Source organism: Cetorhinus maximus, chromosome 11, assembly GCF_964194155.1.
Source record: "Cetorhinus maximus chromosome 11, sCetMax3.hap1.1, whole genome shotgun sequence".
Classification (NCBI taxonomy): Eukaryota; Metazoa; Chordata; class Chondrichthyes; order Lamniformes; family Cetorhinidae; genus Cetorhinus; species Cetorhinus maximus.
In genome coordinates this window covers 2,922,890-2,946,232 of record NC_135889.1, presented here as the reverse complement: position 1 = coordinate 2,946,232, position 23,343 = coordinate 2,922,890, and the positions used below count along the sequence as shown (strand labels likewise).

Here is a 23,343-nt window from a genome sequence, read left to right as displayed (position 1 = left end):
GCTTAAATAAGATGAAACAATCCACAGTTTGCGTCAATGTCGCAGTGATATTTCTCCTTGGTTTCGAGCGCTGATGGTCAGGTGATTCACCTTCAATTGAAGGGGACGCCAGGATAATCCTGGAGCGTTGGAAACTCAACTGTGACAAAATAATCACAGGAGGTATTCTCAATGGACTGAGTGTGACTCTGTCCAAATTGCAGATGATCATTTCCTCTCCTCTGTCAGTCCATCATTTTCATATCCTGAGCAAAAATCTCTGATCTCACCAAATCTAAACACGATGATGACATTTGGAGGAAGCTTTGCCCATATTAAAACCCACTTGGCAGCAGCTTCCCCTGCCCAGGATCACCAAACAGAGCAAATATGAGTCAGTGTTTGAATGTGGTGGAGCTGCAGGATATAAAGACTGATCTCTGCGAGGAAAAGGCAGAGCAAGAGAGAGAAACAGCTCCTTCACTCTGAGAAAGCAGCCGGCTACTCCCACAAGAGGCAGAATGAAATCCTTCCTCCTCACCATAGCTGCAGTACAGATCCTCCACTGCTCAGGTAGGTACTGGAGGGAGAGGGACACCTCATAAAGCAGCCACTTATTGGCAGTGAGATTCACTCACTGAGATCTTACCCCTGTGGAAAAAGAATTCACTGAAGGATGCGGCAGAGTTTTGGACAACTTTCCTTTTCTCTCTCCAGGAATACCGAGCCCGAAGGATGCTCTGAGAGTGTCAGTTATAAAACTGAACAGAATCACCGAGACCACCAATCTGTGTGGGATAACCAGGAGAAGAGTGAAGGATGTAAGTGTGTCCTGGTCTCAGTGTGTTTCACTGTCTAAAGTCTACCAGAATATTCCTGAGTGCAGTTAGACAGGGATTATTAAACAGGAGCAGAATATTCCATTCCACTCACACTGATGGGGGAATCAGCCCTGAGTAAGAACACTAGATACAGTCAGTCACTAATGACCTGTTTTCCTCTCATTAGATTAATCACACAGGAAAATTGTCCTACAAGGTGGATTTAACATTCTCTGTGAAAGAAACTGTCTGCTCCAAGAATTCCGGACTGGAATTTGATGATCCCAGCTGTCGCTTCCGTTCCAAAAAGACTGCGGTGAGTCCGGAGTTATACTGTCACATCAAACCCCCATGTGTATGGAGTCAGAAACATAGACAATAGGAGCAGGAGTGGGTCATTCAGCCCTTTGAGCCAGCTCTGCCTTTCAATATGATCATGGCTGATCCTCTATCACCACTCCCTACTCCCGCTCTCTCCCCATACCCCTATAAACCCCCTGTGTCCATGCTGAGATTGTTGTAACCAATCATTTGAATAATTTCCCCTTTCTTCTGACAGGAGGTAGGTTTGTGCAGAAGCCGTGTGGAATACTTTGCTGATGAGGTGATGGACATTGATGTGCAGTGTCGAGGTTTGAAGACAGTTGACAGTAAAAGTGGATCATTCGAGTCGACTGAAAACAGTATTGAGGTAACATCACAATTCTGCCCATCAGCACAATGGGGTTTCTACTCTCTGGGTTGGGATTTTCTCCACCTGCCTGACTCAATGTTGTATTTTGTATCTTCAAACTCTTCCCTTGGACAAGCCCTGGTCTAAAGGAAAAACTCTCAGAACCTGCTCCTGACAGATTCACCAGCAGACAATCCGGACCCAGATCCGATCTCTGCTGCTGTTATCAAAGAAAATAATTGCTCCTTATTGTCAGGCGGTTAACACAATAGAGTCCATTTTATGACTTTTATACTTTAACCATTGCTCTCGCTTTACCAGGGCTGCACCCTCTATTGCTGCAGCGTAAACCATCCATCCAGATGTTTGGTGGCACCTTCAACGTTCCACATTGAACCACTGGATCCCACCAGCAATTTAGCGACTTAACAGCTCCTCATTCCTCATTGAATCTCCTTTAGATCATTGATTTAGGGATGATGCTAAAACAAGTGCTTTAAAAATCGTCATATCTTTCCCCAGCACTAAACATAAAAATATTAATATTTTAATACAGGTAACGAACAAGAGAACCAGACAACCTGTAGTCTATAAACGTAAGTAGAAATCAAGATTTTTACCTGGAGATTGTTGACAACAAGGAACTGTTGAGACTTGGATATCTTTGCTTAGAATGCACCTGGTGACAGGAACATGGTTTTAATTCCGTATCCACCCAGAGTCAGTAGGGGAGGGGAGGCAAATCCCTGAATATTGTTGAGTCTTCTCCAGACCTAGTCAAAGGACTTTGGGATGAAGTTCAGTTGAGGTGATTATATTTTCCAGTGAAGATTACAACACTGAGGAACAATGTTATGGCATCAAAGTCTTCGTTTTCCATATTTACCAGATAATAATTCCTGCGTTTCAGGGAGAATAGGGACAAGCTGATCAATAATCTCAGTCTCCATGAGTTTCTCCATCCAGCCCACAGCCCCACTGTCCCAGGGCTGCAGTGATTATCACTGTGGTGGAGAACAGGAGATGTTTGGTGAGGATTTCCCCAATCCAACACTGAGTCACTGAATCCCAACTCAGGAAGTGAAGGAGTTAACATTCGATCATTGGTTAAAAATCTAACAATATTGGAATCTGTTATTTGCAGATTAATCTAAAGATTAGAAAAATACAAAATGTCTCATTGATCTGAGCACTAACCCAATAAATCTAAATATTTTAATACAGGCGTAAAACAAATCAAAAGGCTGGTCGCTGCAACAGACTTCAAACGTGAGTATAAACTGGGACTGTGTGTCCGAGAGTTGCCTCTTGACCATCAACAACATTTAAACATTGACCTCAGATTGAACTCAGTACATCTGAAAATGTCCGTCTGTTGATTCTGTTCATTCCAGGAAGACAATGATGATTCAAGAGCCTGACACTAACCATGAACGAAACTTCTGAAAGACCGAGCTTGGTGTGAACACAAGAAAACCTCATTCTGATTCAAGAAGATGTTATCAATTGTACTTTACTTGATCATACATCAGGGCGGAGGGAGACCTGGGGTTCCTGACTGTACATTTTACTGTAACTAGGAGATTCTGTAGTTTGTAAATGTTCTGTCCTTTAGTTTGTGTTGTTGTCTTGTATTCTGTGGATCACATTAAAAGTGTAAAGAGAATATTCCCTGATGTTCTCCGAATGTTGCTTCTCATGTCACTGATGGGATGGGTGTTCAGACAGACACAGCTCTCGAACCAGCCTGTCACACACTGTGACCACTTTCCCCAGTCTGCTGGTAGCTGCTGAGAATCTGGGACTTCATGGCTTTAAGCCAATGTTGGGTAGTGGACGATTAGGAACGTATCAAAACAGTTCCTTTTATTCATGTGGAGCTGCCAATTCCTGGGCTACGTGGCAATTGAACATTTCATGAACCACTTGGTGAAATGGTTTCTGTGGTTGGAATTCCCCACTCCCACAGCAGCGGGGATCATGGTGGGCAGGGTGTGGAAATTTGGACTGAGGCCAAGAACCAGAATCCCACTGGCGAGGGAACGAGTCACCATCTCCCCCTCAGCACTTTCCTGGCCGGGTTCATGGTGGGTCTGCTTCCTGGCTGGTGCATGTCGGCATTGGGATTTTCCTCTCACGGACGCTCATTAATGGGGCTGCAGACCGGAACCTTCCGCCCAGTGAGCAGGAAATCAGACCCTTCTGTTCCCCCGACATGCAAACATGGTGTGTGCCCGTCACCAGGGATCTCTTTGACTTGCCCGCCGCCGGGCACTGCCTTCACCATTGGCACCGGTCCTCCCCTGGGCACCGGCAGTGTTTCACCCAGCAGCTGGTATGCACTCGAATGAAGGAGGGTGGGTGGAAGAAACAAATATGTCGGGGGTCAGGAGGCGAAGTCTAAGGGTTTTGGGGGGGATGGTTTTGGGTAAGGGCAACTCAGCAAGGGGGAAGGGTTGGGGTGCCGGGTACTTTTTAAATATGGTGCCTGGGCATGAGGAGGTGGCCAATTTCCTGTCTGACCCGCCACGAGATTCAACATCAGCCTGACCCGCCACGTAATTAATGAGCTGAATATCGTGCGATTGGGTGGGTTCACCCCCTCTGCTCGGTGGTGAGAGCCCCTCCAACTCCCCTCCTCCGCCACACCACTTAGTCCCAGAGTGACAGGCTCCACCCTGAGAGTGAACTCTTGCAGCTCTGGTGCGGGGGGTGAAATCTGAATCGTGCTGAACTGAGAGTTATTGGAAATATTGGTCTTCAGAGTGGATTCAGTTTAAACAGAGTCCGGATCATTCGAGACCCCAGTCTCCAGTCAAAGTCATCATTTAAAAGCTTCTCCAGCCCACTGGGATTCTGTCACCATCGGCCACAGGCTAAATAAACACTTTCTGTTCATCCCCTCATCGCTGCAGACTCTTCAAATCTCCAGCTGCTTCCCCTGATCTTTCCGGCTTCAATCCTGATCTATCCCGCTGGCTTTCCCCATTGGTGGCTGCAGCCTCACCCAGTATCCACTCAGCATCTTCCAGGATCCCGTTCTGTAGCTGTGTCCAGAGAGAGCAGAGTGAGACACACCAATCACACAGAGGTTACTGCCACACACGGTTAACAGGATATTGGCTGCTCTAAACATCTGTTCTTACTGAGTGATGTTCACCAGCAACATTACCCAGCAACAGCCGATCTAAGATTCCCTTCATTCTGTGTAGCCGGCTGCCAGTCTGACACCTCCTGTCTTGAGATAAAGGGTCTGAGAGGCCAGTCTGGTACCTTTGAACCCGACTGTGGGTGACACCTGTATTTCCTGGTGTGAAACCTAGTGTGAAACTCCGATTGACTTCCTTCCAAATCATCCCGATCATTAAAGGTGGAAAATGGTTGGAGGAGAATCTTCTGAGAGGTGGGAGCACTGACAGCTTCTGAAACCCACTTTGATGAACAGCTTTGTACCCAGAACCAGTAGTTTGGAAGCTGAATGGGATGTTCTTGTTCCAGTTTGCACTGTGAGTGTCTGTACTGCAGCTTGTGTGGGTGCGTTACTGTGCACTGCACTGAGCTAACCCCAATCGCTGTACATAAGAGTTACAGTTTGACACTAGTCCCAGTTCAGGATCATCAGTGGAGTTGGCAAAGTGTCATATCTTGTATTATTGATCTAGAAAAGGAGAAAGTGTGAGGGAAGATCTCTGTAAATAGAGTGCAAGTTACTCTATTCCCTGCTGTAACTGAGTCTGTGAACATTGAGGATAAAGCTGTTCTGTGGTTCATTCTGATAGAGTCTTTAAACATCTGCTCTCCGATGCCACAGAGATGCTGAGAGTGTTTGTGTCCCATTGAGTAGGGGGAATCGAGGCAGATTTCAGCTCATCCTGGACAATGCGACAATCCCAGATATTCTGTGTGTGAGCTCACACTCTGATTTATTGGGAGTAACGGGTTGTTATGGGGGAGACTCTTTAATACCGAGCATGAGAAAAATATACCAGAAAAACCAAAAGCTTCACAGAAAGGTCAGGTTTTCCATGCCAGCCGATGCCAGGCATGTTCCGTGGTCTAAGTGGGCAGGCGTGTTCCAGGGCAGGTGTGTTCCGTGTTTAAGCGGGTAGGTGTGTTCTAGGACAGGCATGTTCCGTGGTTTAAGCAGGAAATACGATGTGATCAGTTTCACAACAGCGGGAATCAGTTCACAATCATCCGCTCAGTCCCCCAATGGCGGCCGTGATTCCCATCAGACATCAGGAGCCTCTTTGTAATACATCAGCGTTTCATTATAGGGCCAACCCTCCGGAATCATCCCCCACCTCACTGGATAGTCCGCCCACATCAGCGGGAAAACACGCCGGTGTAGAACACGTCTCGATCAGTGTGTTGTACAGAGGTCGGGACTTACCGCCAGGGCCTTGCTCACATCGCGGACACCCGAGGAACAGAAGATGCTGGAGACCCCACAGATACGGGGCCCTGAGGGAACGTCCGTGGCTGGGTGGATTCTCATGGACACGGCTCCACCACAAAGCAGCTCACGGAAACTGGAAAGTCACCGCTGGAGCTCACAATGGATGATGGTCGAGGGGATGGGAGAGGGAGATCCAGAATCGACTGGGAGAGGAAGAGGAGTCAGGGGGGTGAGGTTGGGAGGGGGGAATGAAAGTGTCGGGGGAGGGGGAGGTTGGGAGGGGGGGAATGAAGGTGTCGGGGGAGGGGGAGATTGGGAGGGGGGAATGAAGGTGTCGGGGGAGGGGGAGTTGGGAGGGGGGAATGAAGGTGTCGGTGGGGGGTGAGGTTGGGAGGGGGAATGAAGGTGTAGGGGGAGGGGGAGGGGGAGGTTGGGAGGGGGAATGAAATTGTCGGGGGGTTGAGGTTGGGAGGGGGAATGAAGGTGTCGGATGAGGGGGAGGTTGGGAGGGGGGAATGAAGGTGTCGGGGGAGGGGGAAGTTGGGAGGGGGGAATGAAGGTGTCGGGGGAGGGGGAGGTTGGGAGGGGGAATGAAGGTGTCAGGGGAGGGGGAGGTTGGGAGGGGGAATGAAGGTGTCAGGGGAGGGGGAGGTTGGGAGGAGGAATGAAGGTGTTGGGGGAGGGGGAGGTTGGGAGGGGGAATGAAGGTGTCGGGGGAGGGGGAGGTTGGGAGGGGGGAATGAAGGTGTCGGGGGAGGGGGAATGAAGGTGTCGGGGAGGGGGAGGTTGGGAGGGGGAATGAAGGTGTTGGGGGAGGGGGAGGTTGGGAGGGGGAATGAAGGTGTCGGGGGAGGGGGAGGTTGGGAGGGGGGAATGAAGGTGTCGGGGGAGGGGGAATGAAGGTGTCGGGGAGGGGGAGGTTGGGAGGGGGAATTAAGGTGTCGGGGGAGGGGGAGGTTGGGAGGGGGGAGTAAAGGTTTCGGGGGAGGGGGAGGTTGGGAGTGGGGAAATGAAGGTGTCGGGGGAGGGGGAGGTTGGGAGGGGGGAATGAAGGTGTCGGGGGAGGGGGAGGTTGGGAGGGGGAATGAAGGTGTCGGGGGAGGGGGAGGTTGGGAGGGGGGAATGAAGGTGTCGGGGAGGGGGAGGTTGGGAGGGGGAATGAAGGTATCGGGGAGGGGGAGGTTGGGAGGGGGGAATGAAGGTGTTGGGGGAGGGGGAGGTTGGGAGGGGGAATGAAGGTGTCGGGGGAGGGGGAGGTTGGGAGGGGGAATGAAGGTGTTGGGGGAGGGGGAGGTTGGGAGGGGGAATGAAGGTGTTGGGGGAGGGGGAGGTTGGGAGGGGGAATTAAGGTGTTCGGGGGGGTGAGGTTGGGAGGGGGAATGAAGGTGTCGGGGGAGGGGGAGGTTGGGAGGGGGAATGAAGGTGTCGGGGGAGGGGGAGGTTGGGAGGGGGAATGAAGGTGTCGGGGGAGGGGGAGGTGGGAGGAGGGAATGAAGGTGTCGGGGGAGGGGGAGGTTGGGAGGGGGAATTAAGGTGTCGGGGGGGGTGAGGTTGGGAGGGGGAATGAAGGTGTCGGGGGAGGGGGAGGTTGGGAGGGGGGAAATGAAGGTGTCGGGGGAGGGGGAGGTTGGGAGGGGGAATGAAGGTGTCGGGGGAGGGGGAGGTTGGGAGGGGGAATGAAGGTGTTGGGGGAGGGGGAGGTTGGGAGGGGGAATTAAGGTGTTCGGGGGGGTGAGGTTGGGAGGGGGAATGAAGGTGTCGGGGGAGGGGGAGGTTGGGAGGGGGAATGAAGGTGTCGGGGGAGGGGGAGGTTGGGAGGGGGAATGAAGGTGTCGGGGGAGGGGGAGGTTGGGAGGAGGGAATGAAGGTGTCGGGGGAGGGGGAGGTTGGGAGGGGGAATTAAGGTGTCGGGGGAGGGGGAGGTTGGGAGGGGGGAATGAAGGTGTCGGGGGGGGTGAGGTTGGGAGGGGGGAATGAAGGTGTCGGTGGGGAGGTTGGGAGGGGGGTAGGTAGAATGGTTGTGGAGGGGGAAACAGGGAAGAAGACGACAACTGGGGCAGTAGTGGTAAGAGTGGGGGAGGGTGGGAGGTGTAAGGGATGGAGTCCAGGGGATGGAGTGTGGAGAGGGGAGGGTGTCTGGGGGGTGAGGGGGTGGAGGGCTGCAGGGAGTGGAGGGAGTAAGGGTGGTGGAAGAGATAAGGGTGGGGGAAGGAATCAGGAATGGGGAGGGAATTAGCGATGCACGGGGCAGTCTGGTGGGGGTAAGTGGTCTGGGGGAAGGGGTTCCAAGGGGGAAGGGGGAAGGGGGAGGGGGGCAGGGGTGTGAAGGGGAAAGGGGTTCTAGAGAGGGAAGGAGTTCCGGGGCGGGGGGAAGGGGTGTGGATAGGGGGATGAGCAGATGAAATGCAAAGGAGGGGGTCGGATGTGTCCATGTCTGTCTCCTGGGGAGTGAACTGAGGGTGGGGGTAGTAGGAGGGGAGGGTGAGTATGACCGAGGGCAGAGTGAGGCGGGAGGGAGGGAGGGTGAGGGTGGTTGGTGGGGACTCAGAGGCAGACACGGACCCTGGGGGTGGGAGGGAGGAGGTCGGGGGAGGTGAGTGTGGATGGGAGGGGGGATTTTCGGGAAGGAAGGGAATGTGCACGTTCACCTAGACATTCCCGAGGGAAAAGGGTTGTGACTGGTAGGTCACAGAGGGTGGGGTGGAAGGTGATGCCGGGGGGATCGACAGTGATGGGGGACAAGAAATGGGTGACTGGGGGGGGAGGGGAACGGATGGGGGGAGCTCAGAATAAAACTTACTACGGCCACGGTTTTGAAATCGAAAGTGAGCGGAGTCTCGTATTGGGGTGGGTGAGAGCAGGTGCTGATGGGAGGGTGGTCAGTGGGTGGGGGGAGATGCAGCTCAGACAGACACTGAAAGTGACCCCCAGCCGGCAGCATTGAAAATGCTCAGGGCAGTGAGGTGAGTGTGAAACGTGAAGGCTCCGTGTGTGTGGGAGAGGCTTACACGAGGCTCCGAAAGGCCCTGACACACACACACTTCTCCCTCCAGAGTCACTCATGGACCAGCTCCTCCCTCTGTGGTGACAGAGGGTGAGGTTGAGGGGGTCACAGGCAAAGGGGACTCGGAGGGAGAGGGCAGCCTCTGAGATTCCTGAGTGGATGACCCAGGGGTGTCCAGCTGCCGCTCCTCCTCCCTTCGGGTGCCCGAGGGCCCCGGCCTGACTCCTTGAGGGGAGGGAGCACCTGGAGGGAGGTCGAGGTGCCCCGTTTCCCTCTCGCGTGGTCACTGCAGGAACTCACCCATGTCTCCCGCGATGGAGTGCGGGTCTGCACACATCTCCACGTTCTGCTGGACCAGGGTCTCCATGGCGTCCACCATCCTCCCCATGGAGACCTCCATACGGGCACATGTGGGCCCCACTTCATCAGAGAGCAGGCGGACTCACTCCTCCGACTCGCGTACCCCTCTGCTGAGGGCTCCCAACAGCTCTGTGTGATGTTCCCCCACCTTCTGCTGACTCTCCAGGATGAGCTGGGAGGCCGAATCCAGAGGCTCATCGTCTGACTCGGGCCTCACAGATGTCTCTTCCCCAGCAGCCCCTCCGAGTGCCGGGGAGCTCGGCTGAACCTGCCTCCTCCTGCTGTGGACACGTGTCCGTGTGGTGACCACCAGATTGTGAACCCGAGCCTGCTCTAGATCTAGGTCCCACCGAGGTGTGTGTCTCTGCGCTGGTGGAGGGTGTGGGTAAGCGCTGTGATGGGTCTTCCAGGCTGCTTATTTCCAGCTCTTCAATGGAGGAGGAGTCCTCTTGGCTGGAGGTGAGGACCTGGATGGAGCTGAGGGACTGTCTGGCTGAGGGTGTCGGTCACTTGGCAGAGCTCCCTGTGAACCAAAGTAGAGATAATGAGTGCCTGGCAGCAGAGTCAAAAGCAGGAGAGAGAGAGACTCACAGTTGTGTTGAGAGAGGGATGATGTGGTGCAGGATCCTCACGAGGGTGTTCACCACCGACCTCACCATCACCACAGGCAGGGTCCACACCCTCACCAGTCAGCGCGATGACACACTCCTCAAAGTGGGTGAGGAGTCTAATGTGGGCCACTCCACCCCCTGGTCTGGGACCTCTCCCTGCTGATGTGAGCCAGCTTCTCCTGCATGGAAACAGATGGAGAGAGTGTGAGTGGGACACATGGCTCTGTGTGGAATGTTTGTGTGGTGAGCGGAGACATGGACGGGATGAGGACACGAGCTCCAGAGGATATGAGCCTGATGGAGATGTGAGGGTGTGTGTGAGAGTTAGTGGTGTTGTCCCTTGAGGTGTGAGATCCCTGTGGGTGTGTGATGGGTTTGTGAGTGTGTGAGTTGAGAGAGATGAGAAGAGTGAGTTACCCTGGGGAACGGATGAGACCATTCATCCTATAGCGGCACTGGGTGGCTGCCCCCTTTATCAGGGCATTGGCACTGACCACCACTGCCACCGCCTCCCAGGCTGGGTTGGTGATGCCGCTGCCTGTCCTGCGGCCAGAGCGGGGTTAGAGGACATCATGGTCAGCCTCCACTGTGTCCAAAAGGTGGTCCAGTGACCCAGCATTAAACCTGGGGGCTGCAGTCGTTTTGCCTTTTGTGGACAGGTTGCCTGCAGTCACCGTGGGCTGGAAGCGCTGAGAGGTGTTAGTGACTGGATTTTAAACATGGCACCTGGCGTGATGAGGCAGTGAGGTGATGGTGTGGAGGGAGAATGGAGCCCACCCAACATGGAAACAGCCTGTTTCCCGGGAATGGATCATTAATGCACAGGTTGGAACAATCCGGTGTGGAAACCCACTATTGTGGCTGACGGGTAAAATATCCTTTTACCCGCCTGTTACTGCACTTAGTACAAACCTGGGGTAATTCCACCCTGAGTGTGGCGTTTGACTGGGACAAGGACAGCAAACATAAAGAAATAATAATAACAGGGAATATTGTTGATGGGATCTGACACTCAGAGAGCCCATTATAACTGTGTTGTCATTGAGATCTCATTCTCTAACTCTCGGGATCTTCAAACCCTCCACTGTGTCTATTCTCCACAGGAATGATCTTCTCTGGATATTATCCAAACGGATTCACTGTTGTGATAACAATTAAAGCTGACATTTCTTACTTTGCTTCAGACTGTGTAAGGTGAAACACACAGTTTTTATTCCTGTTTGTAAAGTTACTGATTATCCATCTCCTCGCTGCTTTTTTAATGGACAATCAACATTTTTCAATACATCCGGTGGTTTTCCAATGGAACCTTCCGGAAGTTGATCCTTCACTTCCTGAACGTCCTCCAGTCCTGAGGATTTCAAACTCGATGGCTCTTTCCGGTCTCTCTGAAAGGTCGGTCAAAGTTTCCCTAACTCCCTGTTTCCCTCATTGTAAACCTCAGGATGGATACAGGATAGGAGAAAGGGAATCACATTCCTGCATCGAACACTCTCAGCCTCTGCTCTGCACATCCTCCCTTCTCCTGGAATGGAGTGAATTTACAATCGGCAGTGATGGATTACACTGGTACAAGACCACTAACTCCCACGGGCAGCAGACTCTGAGCCAATGTTAATATTAGCAGCTGAGGGTTTGAGTTGTTGACTGTAAATCTTGTGATCACTCCCACAAACCTGTCAGCTTTTTCAGTGTCAGGCTCGTAGTGGGGGGGTGGGTGGGGAGAGGGTTTCGGATGTTGGTCAGTCCGGCTCAGTGACCATCTGACACTCTCGAGCTCAACATTCACCTGGACAACAACGTCCACTGTCCTTGGAAAACTCTTCATTCTTGTTGTATATTGCAAGAGCTGACCTCTCTGTTACATCACCCTCTCTGTTACATCACCCTCTCTGTTACATCACCCTCTCTGTTACATTACCCTCTCTGTTGGGAAGGTGTCAATAAAGTTAGCTCTATAATGGCTGCCCGCAGTGAGGCTCTAGTGTCACACACAACAGAGAGATATAGTGACGAGTCTGGGATAGAAATCTTTCTCACACTTCAGTTGGGAAATTTAGGACTGAAATCAATGTGCCAAACTTTTTGGAACTTCTGCAGCTGATTTTTGAGGGGTTTGAAAGATTGCTCTGTCTGTGCACATCATGTTATCCATTTTGGTCAGAAGAATAAAAAGGCGACTTATTATTTAAATGGAGGGAAACTTCAGAATGCTTCAGTGCAGAGGGATCTGGGTGTCCTCATGCATGAATCGCTGAAAGCTAGTATGCAGGTACAGCAGCTAATAAGGAAGGCAAATGGAATTTTGGCATTTATTGCTAAAGGAATAGAGTATAAAAATAGGGAAGTGTTGTTGCAACTGTACAAGGCATTGGTGAGACCGCACCTGGAGTACTGTGCACAGTTTTGGTCTCCTTACTTGAGGAAGGATGTAGTTGCATTGGAGGTGGTTCAGAGGATGTTCACTAGATTGACTCCAGAGATACAGGGCTTGTCTTATGAGGAGAGATTGAGCAGTTTAGATCTATACTCGCTCGAGTTTAGAAGGATGAGAGGAGGTCTAATTGAGGTATATAGGATGCTAAAGGGGATAGACAAAGTAGACGTGAAGCGGATGTTTCCCCTTGTGGGGCATTCTAGAATGAGAGGCTAAAGTTTTAGGCCAAGGGGATTTAAATCAGAGATGAGGAGGAATTACTTTTCTCAAAGGGTCGTGAATCTGTGGAATTCACTACCTCAGAGTGCAGTGGATGCCGGGACGCTGAATACATTTAAGGAGGAGATAGACAGATTTTTAATTAGTAAGGGGTTGAAAGGTTGGGGAGAGAGCGGGAAATTGGAGTTGAGGCTGAAATGAGATTAGCCATGATCGTAATGAATGGCGGGGCAGGCTCGAGGGGCTGAATTGCCTACTCCTGCTCCTAGTTCTTATGTTCTTATGTTCTATGTTCAGGTACACAGTGAGTCAGCATGGTACATCATTGGAGAAAAGGACCCCGGAGATATATCTGTGGACAATGGGGAATAACAACCCCCAACACAGAGGAACAGGAGGTTGAGAGGAGATTTGATATAGGGATTCAAATTCATGTGGAGTCTGGTCAGAGCAGATAGAGAGAAACTGATCCCACTCACGAAAGGATCAAGAATGAGAGACACAGATTTAAAGTAATTGGTAAAACAAGATAAAGTGATTTGAGAAAAAACTTTTTCACGCAACGAGCGGTTAGGGTCTGGAACACACTGTCTGAGAGTGTGGAGGTGACAGGTTCAATCAATTGGTTAGGATCTGGAATGCACTATCTGAGAGTGTGGTGGAGACAGGATCAATCGAGTGGATAGGATCTGGAATCCACTGACTGAGAGTGTGGTGGAGACAGATTCAATCGAGTGGATAGGATCTGGAATGCACTGTCTGAGAGTGTGGGGTAACAGGGTCAATCGAGTGGTTAGGATCTGGAATCCACTGACTGAGAGTGTGGTGGAGACAGATTCAATCGAGTGGATAGGATCTGGAATGCACTGTCTGAGAGTGTGGTGGAGACAGGGTCAGTCGAGTGGTTAGGATCTGGAATCCACTGTCTGAGAGTGTGGGGTAACAGGGTCAATCGAGTGGTTAGGATCTGGAATGCACTGCCTGAGAGTGTGGTGGAGACAGGGTCAATCGAGTGGTTAGGATCTGGAATCCACTGTCTGAGAGTGTGGTGGAGAAAGGATCAATCGAGTGATTAGGATCTGGAATCCACTGTCTGAGAGCGTGGTGGGGAAAGGATCAATCGAGTGATTAGGATCTGGGATGCACTGTCTGAGAGTGTGGTGGAGACAGGGTCACTTGAGGCTTTCAAAGGGGAGTTAGGCTGCTCCCTGAAGAGGAAGAATCTGCAGGGTTACCAGGAGAAGGCGGGGCAAAGGCAGTAAGTGAATCGCTCATTCAGAGAGCCAGTTAATACACGATGGGCCGAATGGCCTCCTCCTGTGCTGTAACAATCCTGTCAATCTGTGGTGTAATTACAAACACAAGTTACAAGTTTGGCTGAAAGTGAATAAAATGGGAGGCGAGGATAAAGTAGATGTTTTCCTCATGGGGACAGATGCCTCTGATGTTGTTTTTAACCAATATTGTCCAAGAGACCCCAGTTTGAAGAATACGCGGCAGTTCATGAAATTCTCAACTCATATTATGACATGACTAAGAATGAACTTACCCTGAGAGTTGAATTCTGTGAACAGAAGCGTTAGCCAAGCGAGAGCAAGGGTTATGAAGTCTGCCACCCTGTACTCTTCAGTGAAATGCTGAGTGTAGATGGAGCTGTCCTGATCTCTGAAATCAGGCCGTCTAGTTTCAATGTTGTGTATCAGGGAATGGACTCCTCCACACGGGGCTTCATGTGGTAAAGTTTCTTAGGCCAAACACCCAGGAATAGGATAAGGATAATCAGTCTGGGAACTCTGACACCAACCATCACCATTTTAATTGGAAAGTCACCTGTAAACTTTATTTTATTTTTAATCCTGTTATTTTTCTTTATTTTCGATATAAATGGACGGTTGAAAGATTAACTCCTGAACCATGAGAGGTGGCTTTATTCCAGTGAGTATAGAGGGTTGAGGAGTGACCTGATTCAGGTGGTGGAAATGTTAAAGGATTTGATAGGGTGGATATGGGGAAACTATTTTCTCTAGTGGGGCAATTAAAAACAATCAGAATCTTAAAATTAGAATGTGACTGTTCAGGAGCAAAATCAGAAAGCACTTTCTCAGATACAGAATAGTAGAATCCTGGAACCCTCTCCCTCAAATTGTTATGGCTGCTGGGGCCATTGTGTTTTATGCTTCGGAGATATGCAGAGATGATACACTCTAGGTTATATGCCTGAACAGGAGTTTTATTCAATGCTTTAAAATGTCTGCTCCCATGTTTCCAGCTGATTGCCTCAGTTTAGTTTATTTTCCTGAGTCATCACTCTCAGGCTTAACTAAACATACACAGTGAGCAGATAACAGTTAACAAGCACACATAATCAAACACTGACCAATGAACAATTGAACACCACAGGGACAAGTGGGACTTTCAAGACCGAGATCAATGGATGTCTGAAAATGTGAAGATATCTCGGAATATGGAGGAAAGGTGGGAAAGCTGAGCTGTTGTGTGACCTAACTGAGTGACAGAGTAGGTTCAAGGGGCTAAAGGGCTGATTCCTGATTCCAATGCTCTGATATTCCTACATGATCCATTCCATCTCGTAAAGCTGTGGAGATTAAAACCCCCAAACCTCCCCTGTTTCCCCTACTCGATGTGGCTCCGAAATGATTCCCCTGAATCCATTCTTCATTATTGGATCTGCTTCAGAATCCTCAGCTCTTCAAAGGTTGGCCAAGGTTTTCTGGCCCCATCGTGTGGCACCTGCCGCTGGAGATTTGGCGACCCAGTCAAAAGCCCATTGGCTTTCAGCAAGAGCGGGTGGGCGGAGCTGTAAAATCCCACCCACTGTCTTCATCAGCCGAAGCTTTGCTTCAATAACTCAATAATCTTCAAACTGAAGATGAAACACAAGCAACAGTCAATGCTGAGAATTTATGTCAAGTAAGAGGTTAACTTAAACTAAATAAACTTCACGAAATGGAGATCAGCAAATTCCTCTTGAAATAATGAGATATTCAAATCTTCCAAATTAGGTACCAGTTCCTATTTTAATAATCATTTACAATCACAGGATGTTCATTAAATTATTGACCAAATATAACAAACATTTTTGTGCAGATTATAACACCTGTTTCCCTCTCCGATTTTTATCATTTCCTTAAACGAATGTTTATCTTCTCCCAATGTTCCTATATTTTTCCCCTTTGCTCCCTCCTCCCCTCCCACACAAACCCTGAGGCCTACACACAGCTCGGGAGGCAGGAAGCCTAACCACAGATTTCTACACCAGTGTCAACAATCCCCAGTCCAAAACAAATCCCTGCGTGTAGCTCCTACGCATGTGGAACTGAATGACATCTTGTCAGGGAGACATTGCAGAGAAAGCCTGGTGATTCCTGCCTTCTCCATCTCTTTACAGACACTGTCCAGGCTGCAGATACGAGAAAGAGCTGAACTTGTAAAGTCTTCTTATCGTGTCCACGGACAGTCTATACACGGCCCAGCCAGAACTGGACACATTTTTGCGCCTTGTTGTTGAATTCGGCAAGATCTGCAACAGTGCAGGGTTCCTCTAGCGATAGGCATTGCAGGAGATGTTGCATAGTCTGTGGCTCAGTTCCACATTCACAAGTTGTCAATCAGGTTGTTTATCCCCATTTGCTTAGTGACACCTTGTAAAGTGATCGAGCTTTGATCAGGAGGGCAGTGTGTGAACTCAAGTCACACAAAATGAGGACCCAACTCACCTCCATTGTAGCCACTGGGCTAAACTGACCCTCCTTGGATTCAAGCCTCTGACCATTAACATTGAGGTGATATTGAGGATCGATGTTGGTGTTTATCAGGGGGTTATTAAAGATGAACAATAATAACATTTTTACCCAGCAATGGCCATATCCTATGAATGATTATGAAAATACCACACACTGATTGATTAGAGGGAGGTGATTCTAATAGAACAGATGAAATAATCTAATTTGGCTTCCCCAGGGAGTATTTTAGGGATTTACAGTGTGGTGTTAGCCAGGCACAGTGTGAATGTTTCAGTTCGGAGGTAATTCTGCTTAGAATCCTTTTGAAACTTTCATCTGTACATTTCCGATTGAGCAATCAGCAAACTGGGCTGGAATTATCCTGCATGTGACTGGGAATTGAGGAATGTTTCCCAAAGACCATTAGGGCCGGGTAGATGAGAATCAGTGGGTCAGATTTAGAGGAGAGTTGGCCACTAAAACCACCATGGAAGGAATAAAAACACAGCCCCCAGAAACCAGAGAAAACTGACACCCACACAAAACACTGCTCGTCACCTCAATGACCAACAAGATGCAGAAATACTCAACCATAATCGATCGTGACTGTGCGTCTTTATTACAATTTACATTTACCAAACACTGCCATTTTAACACCAGGTTTAACCTTTTTAAAATGAATGAGTTAAAGTTAATGTTAAACACTCATGACTGGAAATTCTTGACTGTTCTCTGTATCGTCTAGTTTACCACAGCCCTAGTGTTTACAGCCACTGTTACTGAACTCCATAGATCAGCTCATCGGTGATAAAGACGCTGAATGAATTCACTCCATTGCTGTCGGTTCTGATGTGTATCCCTCTCTGTGACAAGTCAGTCTCCACATTGTCTATCCAAGGAAGACAAAGGGATCACTGGAGATACAGTATCCAGGTACTTGTGGAAACCTCAGTGACACTTTGGTCCAAGCTCTGTCCCTAGTTACTGGCTAAAGGCGCATCCTCATTTGGAGCTCAGCTTGTACAAGTCAATGGTTAGAGAGCAGCCATAGGGAGGTTGGTGAACCTATAAAGAGTGGGATGGAGGGAGTGATGAGGACGATGTAGGGGTGAGAAACCACAGTGAGGAGATTTGAGAGGCTGCAGCCATTTACATCGGAGCAGAGGAGGTTATTTAACAGGAACTTGGTAAAATGATGAAGAGTTTTGATAGGGTGAATAGAGAGAGAATATTTCTTCGAATTAGAGAGTCACTAACAAGGGACTATTGAGGTAAAAGGGTCACTGAGAGAATGGAAAGAGAGATTGGGAGACAATTCTTTATGTAGAGTTATGAAAATAAGCCTCGGTTTTCTACATGACCTGGGTAATCGGTGAGAATCTCACATTTAAAGGAGAGTGGAAAAAGCATTTTCATCCGAAAAGATGCAGAGATATGGAAATACAGCAACGTAATGGGGTTAGTTCCATTCTAGCAAAGAGCTAGCACACACATGATGAGTGGAATGGCCTCCTTCAGCATTGCAGGAGGGTTCTGTGTTTTTTTATCTTCTTGTTACGATGGGCTGGAGGCTACGCAGATGACAGGCTCCACACACAGAGGTGTAAATGTCTGGGGTCAACACACCTCCAGCTCTCCAGGGCAATGCAAGGGGATTGACAACCGACTGCAATGGAATAATTCAACAGCTCATATTTACACAGTGACAACAACTGAATAAAACCCTCGAGCTGCTGCAGACCAATATTATCAAATAAAATTTAATACCAAGGCACAAATAGAAATCTGAGGCCCGCCTGACAAATATCTCAGCCAAAGCGATTGGTTGTCAGGAGAATCCTAAAGGAGGAGAGGGAGAGAGAGTGGGAGAGAGAGGTAGGGAGGAGGAGAGGTTTGAGGAGGGAATTCCTGAGCTTAGGGCCCAGGTATCTGAAGACACGGCGGCCAATGGGGGAGTGACGAATATCGGGGATGCTGAAGGGGCCAGAATTAGAGGAGCGCAGGGAGGGGTGAGGCCAGGGTTGGAAAATCGAGGCATTGCTGAACTGGGGGCCAACGTAAGTGAGCGACCAGAGGGGTGAAGTGAACTGGGTGTGAGTTAGGGCACATACAGCAGGATTCAGGGTGATCTCAATCTGGATTGTGGGGAGAAGTTGGGAGAGCAGCCAGAAGTGCGCTGGAATAGACAAGTGGAGGCTGAATAAAAGCCCGAATGAGGGTTTCAGCAACAGATGATCTGAGGCAGGTGTGAAGTCGGGAAAAGATACGGAAATGGAAAAAGCTGGTGGTCTTAGTGATGGTTCAGATATGAAGTCGGATGTTCCTCTCAGTGAGTAACCCCAGGGAACAGAGAGTGACTCTGTTCAAATTACAGATGATCATTTCCTCTCCTCTATCAGTCCATCATTTCATATTCTGAGAAATAATCTCTGATCTCACCAAATCTAAACACGATGATGACATTTGGAGGAAGCTTTGCCCATATTAAAGCCCACTTGGCAGCAGCTTCCCCTGCCCAGGATCACCAAACACAGCAAATATGAGTCAGTGTTTGAATGTGGTGGAGCTGCAGGATATAAAGACTGATCTCTGCGAGGAAAAGGCAGAGCAAGAGAGAGAAACAGCTCCTTCACTCTGAGAAAGCAGCCGGCTACTCCCACAAGAGGCAGAATGAAATCCTTCCTCCTCACCATAGCTGCAGTACAGATCCTCCACTGCTCAGGTAGGTACTGGAGGGAGAGGGACATCTCATAAAGCAGCCAGTTATTGGCAGTGAGATTCACTCACTGAGATCTTACCCCTGTGGAAAAAGAATTCACTGAAGGATGCGGCAGAGTTTTGTACAACTTTCCTTTTCTCTCTCCAGGAATACCGAGCCCGAAGGATGCTCTGAGAGTGTCAGTTATAAAACTGAACAGAATCACCGAGACCACCAATCTGTGTGGGATAACCAGGAGAAGAGTGAAGGATGTAAGTGTGTCCTGGTCTCAGTGTGTTTCACTGTCTAAAGTCTACCAGAATATTCCTGAGTGCAGTTAGACAGGGATTATTAAACAGGAGCAGAATATTCCATTCCACTCACACTGATGGGGGAATCAGCCCTGAGTAAGAACACTAGATACAGTCAGTCACTAATGACCTGTTTTCCTCTCATTAGATTAATCACACAGGAAAATTGTCCTACAAGGTGGATTTAACATTCTCTGTGAAAGAAACTGTCTGCTCCAAGAATTCCGGACTGGAATTTGATGATCCCAGCTGTCGCTTCCGTTCCAAAAAGAGTGCGGTGAGTCCGGAGTTATACTGTCGCATCAAAGCCCCCATGTGTACGGGGATATATCATAGAAACTCCCTGTGTCAGTGCTGAGCTGCTAGTGATAAAGTTGTTAAAAAGGGATTAGATTATAAGAGTAAAGAAGCTTAATACAATTAAACAGGGCACTGTGAGGACACTCCTGGAATACCGTGTGCAGTTTTTGTCACCTAACCTCAGGAAGGATGTACTTGCCCAACAGAGTCTGTAACAAAGGATCACAAGACTGGGAATGAGAATGTTGTCCGATGGAGAGAGATGGAGTAGACTAGACCTATATTCCAAGGAGAATGAGAGGCGATCGAATTGACAGTTCGAATTCTAAAAGGGACATATTTGACAGGGTAAATGCTGAAAAATGTTTCCCGAGTGGGAGAATCTAGAACACAGGACCACAGTCTCAGGATAAGGGGTCTTCTACAGTGCAGAGTTAAGGAGAAACATCTTCACTCAAAGTGTAGTGAATCTTTGGAATTCTCTACTCCAGAGAGCTGTGTTTATTCAAGACAGAGGTCGGTAGATTTTTGGGCGCTGAGGGAGTTAAGGGATACGGGATAGGGTGAGAAGGTGAATTGAGGTAGATGATCATCCATGATCGTATTGAATGTTGGAGCAGGTTGGAGGGGTCTGAATGACCCACATCAGCTCCTATTTCTGATGTTGCTATTCGATATTTGAAAAGCATTGTGCTTTATTTTGACAGGAGAAAGGTTGGTGCAGAAGTCGGGTGGAATATTTTGCTGATGAGGTTTTAGACGTTGATGTGCAGTGTCGAGGTTTGAAGACAGTCGACAGCAACAGTGACTCATCAGAGTCGAGTGAAAACAGGATTGAGGTAACATCACAATTCCCCACATCCACACAATGGGATTTCTAACATTCAGATTATTTATAAGATGTCTCATTGGTCACTGTGCTAACCATAGAAATATTCATATTATATTACAGGTCGAAACCAAATCGAAAGAGAGGTCAATCGAGGAATCTCCAGATGTGAGTATAAACTGGGATTTCTGACAGATTATTGTCATGTTGATCAGAAATATCAATATTTAAATTCCAGATGTAACTGTGTCAGTGTGGAGTGAGAGACGGAAATTTATTTTTATCTGTGATACTGGGGGAGGGGGATCCTGAGGCTGAGGATGAATTATTGGCTCTTCCTTGGGGAATGAGGGGAACTGTAGATTCAGCACAATAAATCCCAATGGATAGAGAATCTCAGTCTCCATGAGTTTCTCCATCGAGCCCACAGCCCCACTGTCCCAGGGCTGCAGTGATTATCACTGTGGTGGAGAACAGGAGATGTTTGGTGAGGATTTCCCCAATCCAACACTGAGTCACTGAATCCCAACACAGAAATATCCCAAGTTCATAATCCCTCATCTATTATTTAATGTTTATATCTTTGGACTGTAAGGTTTATTAAATTATTTATAAAATGTCTCATTAGTCCCCATTTCTGAACGTAGAAATATTAATATTTTATTCCAGGTGGGAAGCAAGTCAATAGAATCTTCACTTGAGGAGTATCGGAATGTGAGTATAATCTGAGATTTGGTGTCAGATGTTTATCAACTACAATAAACTGTTAAAACCCGGATTCAGCTGCATCAACCCCAGAATCTGAGGAATTTATTTAATTAAATCTCCACCTTGAGACATTGGAAGAGGAGATTCTGATGATCAATTGCTGTTGGATTCTTCAAGTATAGTTAGTGGATTGTTGGATTGAAGTCAGGTGGATGTTTATTACTTTCTGAATTTTGGAATATTATAGAATCAGAGAGAACTCTCTCTCCTAACAACAACCATGATAACAGGAAAGATACAAGAGATGGGTCATGAGTGCAGCATCATTAACATTCTCCTCATCTTATAGATAATAATTACTGGTTTCTCTCACACACTCAACTCAACAGAGACCGATTAATAGGGAATCTCAGTCTCCATGAGTTTCTCCATCCAGCCCACAGCCCCACTGTCCCAGGGCTGCAGTGATTATCACTGTGGTGGAGAACAGGAGATGTTTGGTGAGGATTTCCCCACTCCAACACTGAGTCACTGAATCCCAACTCAGAAATATCCCAAGTTCATAATCCCTCATCTATTATGTAATGTTTAAACCTTTGGACTGTAAGGTTTTTTTTAATTATTTATAAAATGTCTCATTAGTTCCCTGTTCTGAATGTAGAAATGTTAATATTTTATTCCAGGTGGGAAGCAAGTCAATAAAATCTTCACTTGATGGGTCTCGGAATGTGAGTATAATCTGAGATTTGGTGTCAGATGTTTATCAACTACAATAAACTGTTAAAACCCGGATTCAGCTGCATCAACCCCAGAATCTGAGGAATTTATTTAATTAAATCTCCACCTTGAGACATTGGAAGAGGAGATTCTGATGCTCAATTGCTGTTGGATTCTTCAAGTATAGTTAGTGGATTGTTGGATTGAAGTCAGGTGGATGTTTATTACTTTCTGAATTTTGGAATATTATAGAATCAGAGAGAACTCTCTCTCCTAACAACAACCATGATAACAGGAAAGATACAAGAGATGGGTCATGAGTGCAGCATCATTAACATTCTCCTCATCTTATAGATAATAATTACTGGTTTCTCTCACACACTCAACTCAACAGAGACCGATTAATAGGGAATCTCAGTCTCCATGAGTTTCTCCATCCAGCCCACAGCCCCACTGTCCCAGGGCTGCAGTGATTATCACTGTGGTGGAGAACAGGAGATGTTTGGTGAGGATTTCCCCACTCCAACACTGAGTCACTGAATCCCAACTCAGAAATATCCCAAGTTCATAATCCCTCATCTATTATTTAATGTTTAAACCTTTGGACTGTAAGGTTTTTTTTAATTATTTATAAAATGTCTCATTAATCCCCTGTTCTGAATGTAGAAATGTTAATATTTTATTCCAGGTGGGAAGCAAGTCAATACAATCTTCACTTGAGGAGTATCGGAATGTGAGTATAATCTGAGATTTGGTGTCAGATGTTTATCAACTACAATAAACTGTTAAAACCCGGATTCAGCTGCATCACACCAGAGTCTGGGTCAGCACCATGTTCTCATTTAATTAAATGTATGTCTGGAGCTGAGACGTTTAAAGGATTCACATTTCCTCATTTATGGTTTTAATTATCAATGGGTTAAAGATAATTTCAATGCTCAATATTCGTTATAAATTGTCTCATTGGTTCCCTGTGACAAACAAATAAATCTAAATATTTTAATACAGGTGAAAAGCAAATCAGCAGAAAGATCGCTTGATGTGTCTTCATATGTGAGTATAAACTGGGACTGTGTGTCCGAGAGCTGCCTCTTGACCATCAACAACAATTAAACATTGACCTCAGATTGAACTCAGTACATCTGAAAATGACCGTCTGTTGATTCTGTTCATTCTAGGAGCACAATGATGATTCAAGAGCCCGACACTAACCATGAATGAAACTTCTGAAAGACCGAGCTTGGTGTGAACACAAGAAAACCTCATTCTGATTCAAGAAGATGTTATCAATTGTACTTTACTTGATCATATATCAGGGCGGGAGGGGCCTGGGGTTCCTGATTGTACATTTTACTGTAACTGGGAGATTCTGTAGTTTGTAAATGTTCTGTCCTTTGGTGTGTGTTGTTGTCTTGTATTCTGTGGATCACATTAAAAGTGTAAAGAGAATATTCCTTGATGTTCTCCGAATGTTATTTCTCATGTCACTGATGGGATGGGTGTTCAGACAGACACAGCTCTCGAACAAGCCTGT

The 23,343-nt window shown here is 47.8% G+C and overlaps 2 protein-coding genes across 2 annotated transcripts; both read left to right on the top strand.

Annotated features, from left to right (window-relative positions):
- Positions 1 to 423: 423 nt before the first annotated feature.
- On the top strand, positions 424 to 12,875 carry LOC144686950 (secreted phosphoprotein 24-like). The gene is made up of 8 exons (XM_078552795.1): positions 424 to 552; positions 697 to 800; positions 988 to 1,116; positions 1,360 to 1,491; positions 2,030 to 2,069; positions 2,698 to 2,742; positions 10,951 to 11,036; positions 12,801 to 12,875. Exons 1-8 carry the CDS (start codon positions 501 to 503, stop codon positions 12,873 to 12,875), a joined length of 663 nt encoding a protein of 220 aa, XP_078408921.1. The 5' UTR covers positions 424 to 500.
- Positions 12,876 to 18,839: 5,964 nt separating this feature from the next.
- Positions 18,840 to 22,922, top strand: LOC144686949 (secreted phosphoprotein 24-like). Its single transcript, XM_078552794.1, has 8 exons — positions 18,840 to 18,968; positions 19,113 to 19,216; positions 19,404 to 19,532; positions 20,263 to 20,394; positions 20,508 to 20,552; positions 21,054 to 21,098; positions 22,498 to 22,542; positions 22,818 to 22,922. Exons 1-8 carry the CDS (start codon positions 18,917 to 18,919, stop codon positions 22,920 to 22,922), a joined length of 657 nt encoding a protein of 218 aa, XP_078408920.1. The 5' UTR covers positions 18,840 to 18,916.
- Positions 22,923 to 23,343: the final 421 nt, after the last annotated feature.

Coding starts and splice junctions, on each gene's coding strand:
- LOC144686950 (XM_078552795.1), top strand. CDS start 501: ATGAAATCCTTCCTCCTCACCATAGCTGCAGTACAGATCCTCCACTGC. Junction 2,743..10,950: donor CGCTGCAACAGACTTCAAAC/GTGAGTATAAAC, acceptor TATTCTCCACAG/GAATGATCTTCTCTGGATAT. Junction 11,037..12,800: donor CTTACTTTGCTTCAGACTGT/GTAAGGTGAAAC, acceptor TTCTATGTTCAG/GTACACAGTGAGTCAGCATG.
- LOC144686949 (XM_078552794.1), top strand. CDS start 18,917: ATGAAATCCTTCCTCCTCACCATAGCTGCAGTACAGATCCTCCACTGC. Junction 18,969..19,112: donor ACAGATCCTCCACTGCTCAG/GTAGGTACTGGA, acceptor TTCTCTCTCCAG/GAATACCGAGCCCGAAGGAT. Junction 21,099..22,497: donor CACTTGAGGAGTATCGGAAT/GTGAGTATAATC, acceptor ATTTTATTCCAG/GTGGGAAGCAAGTCAATACA.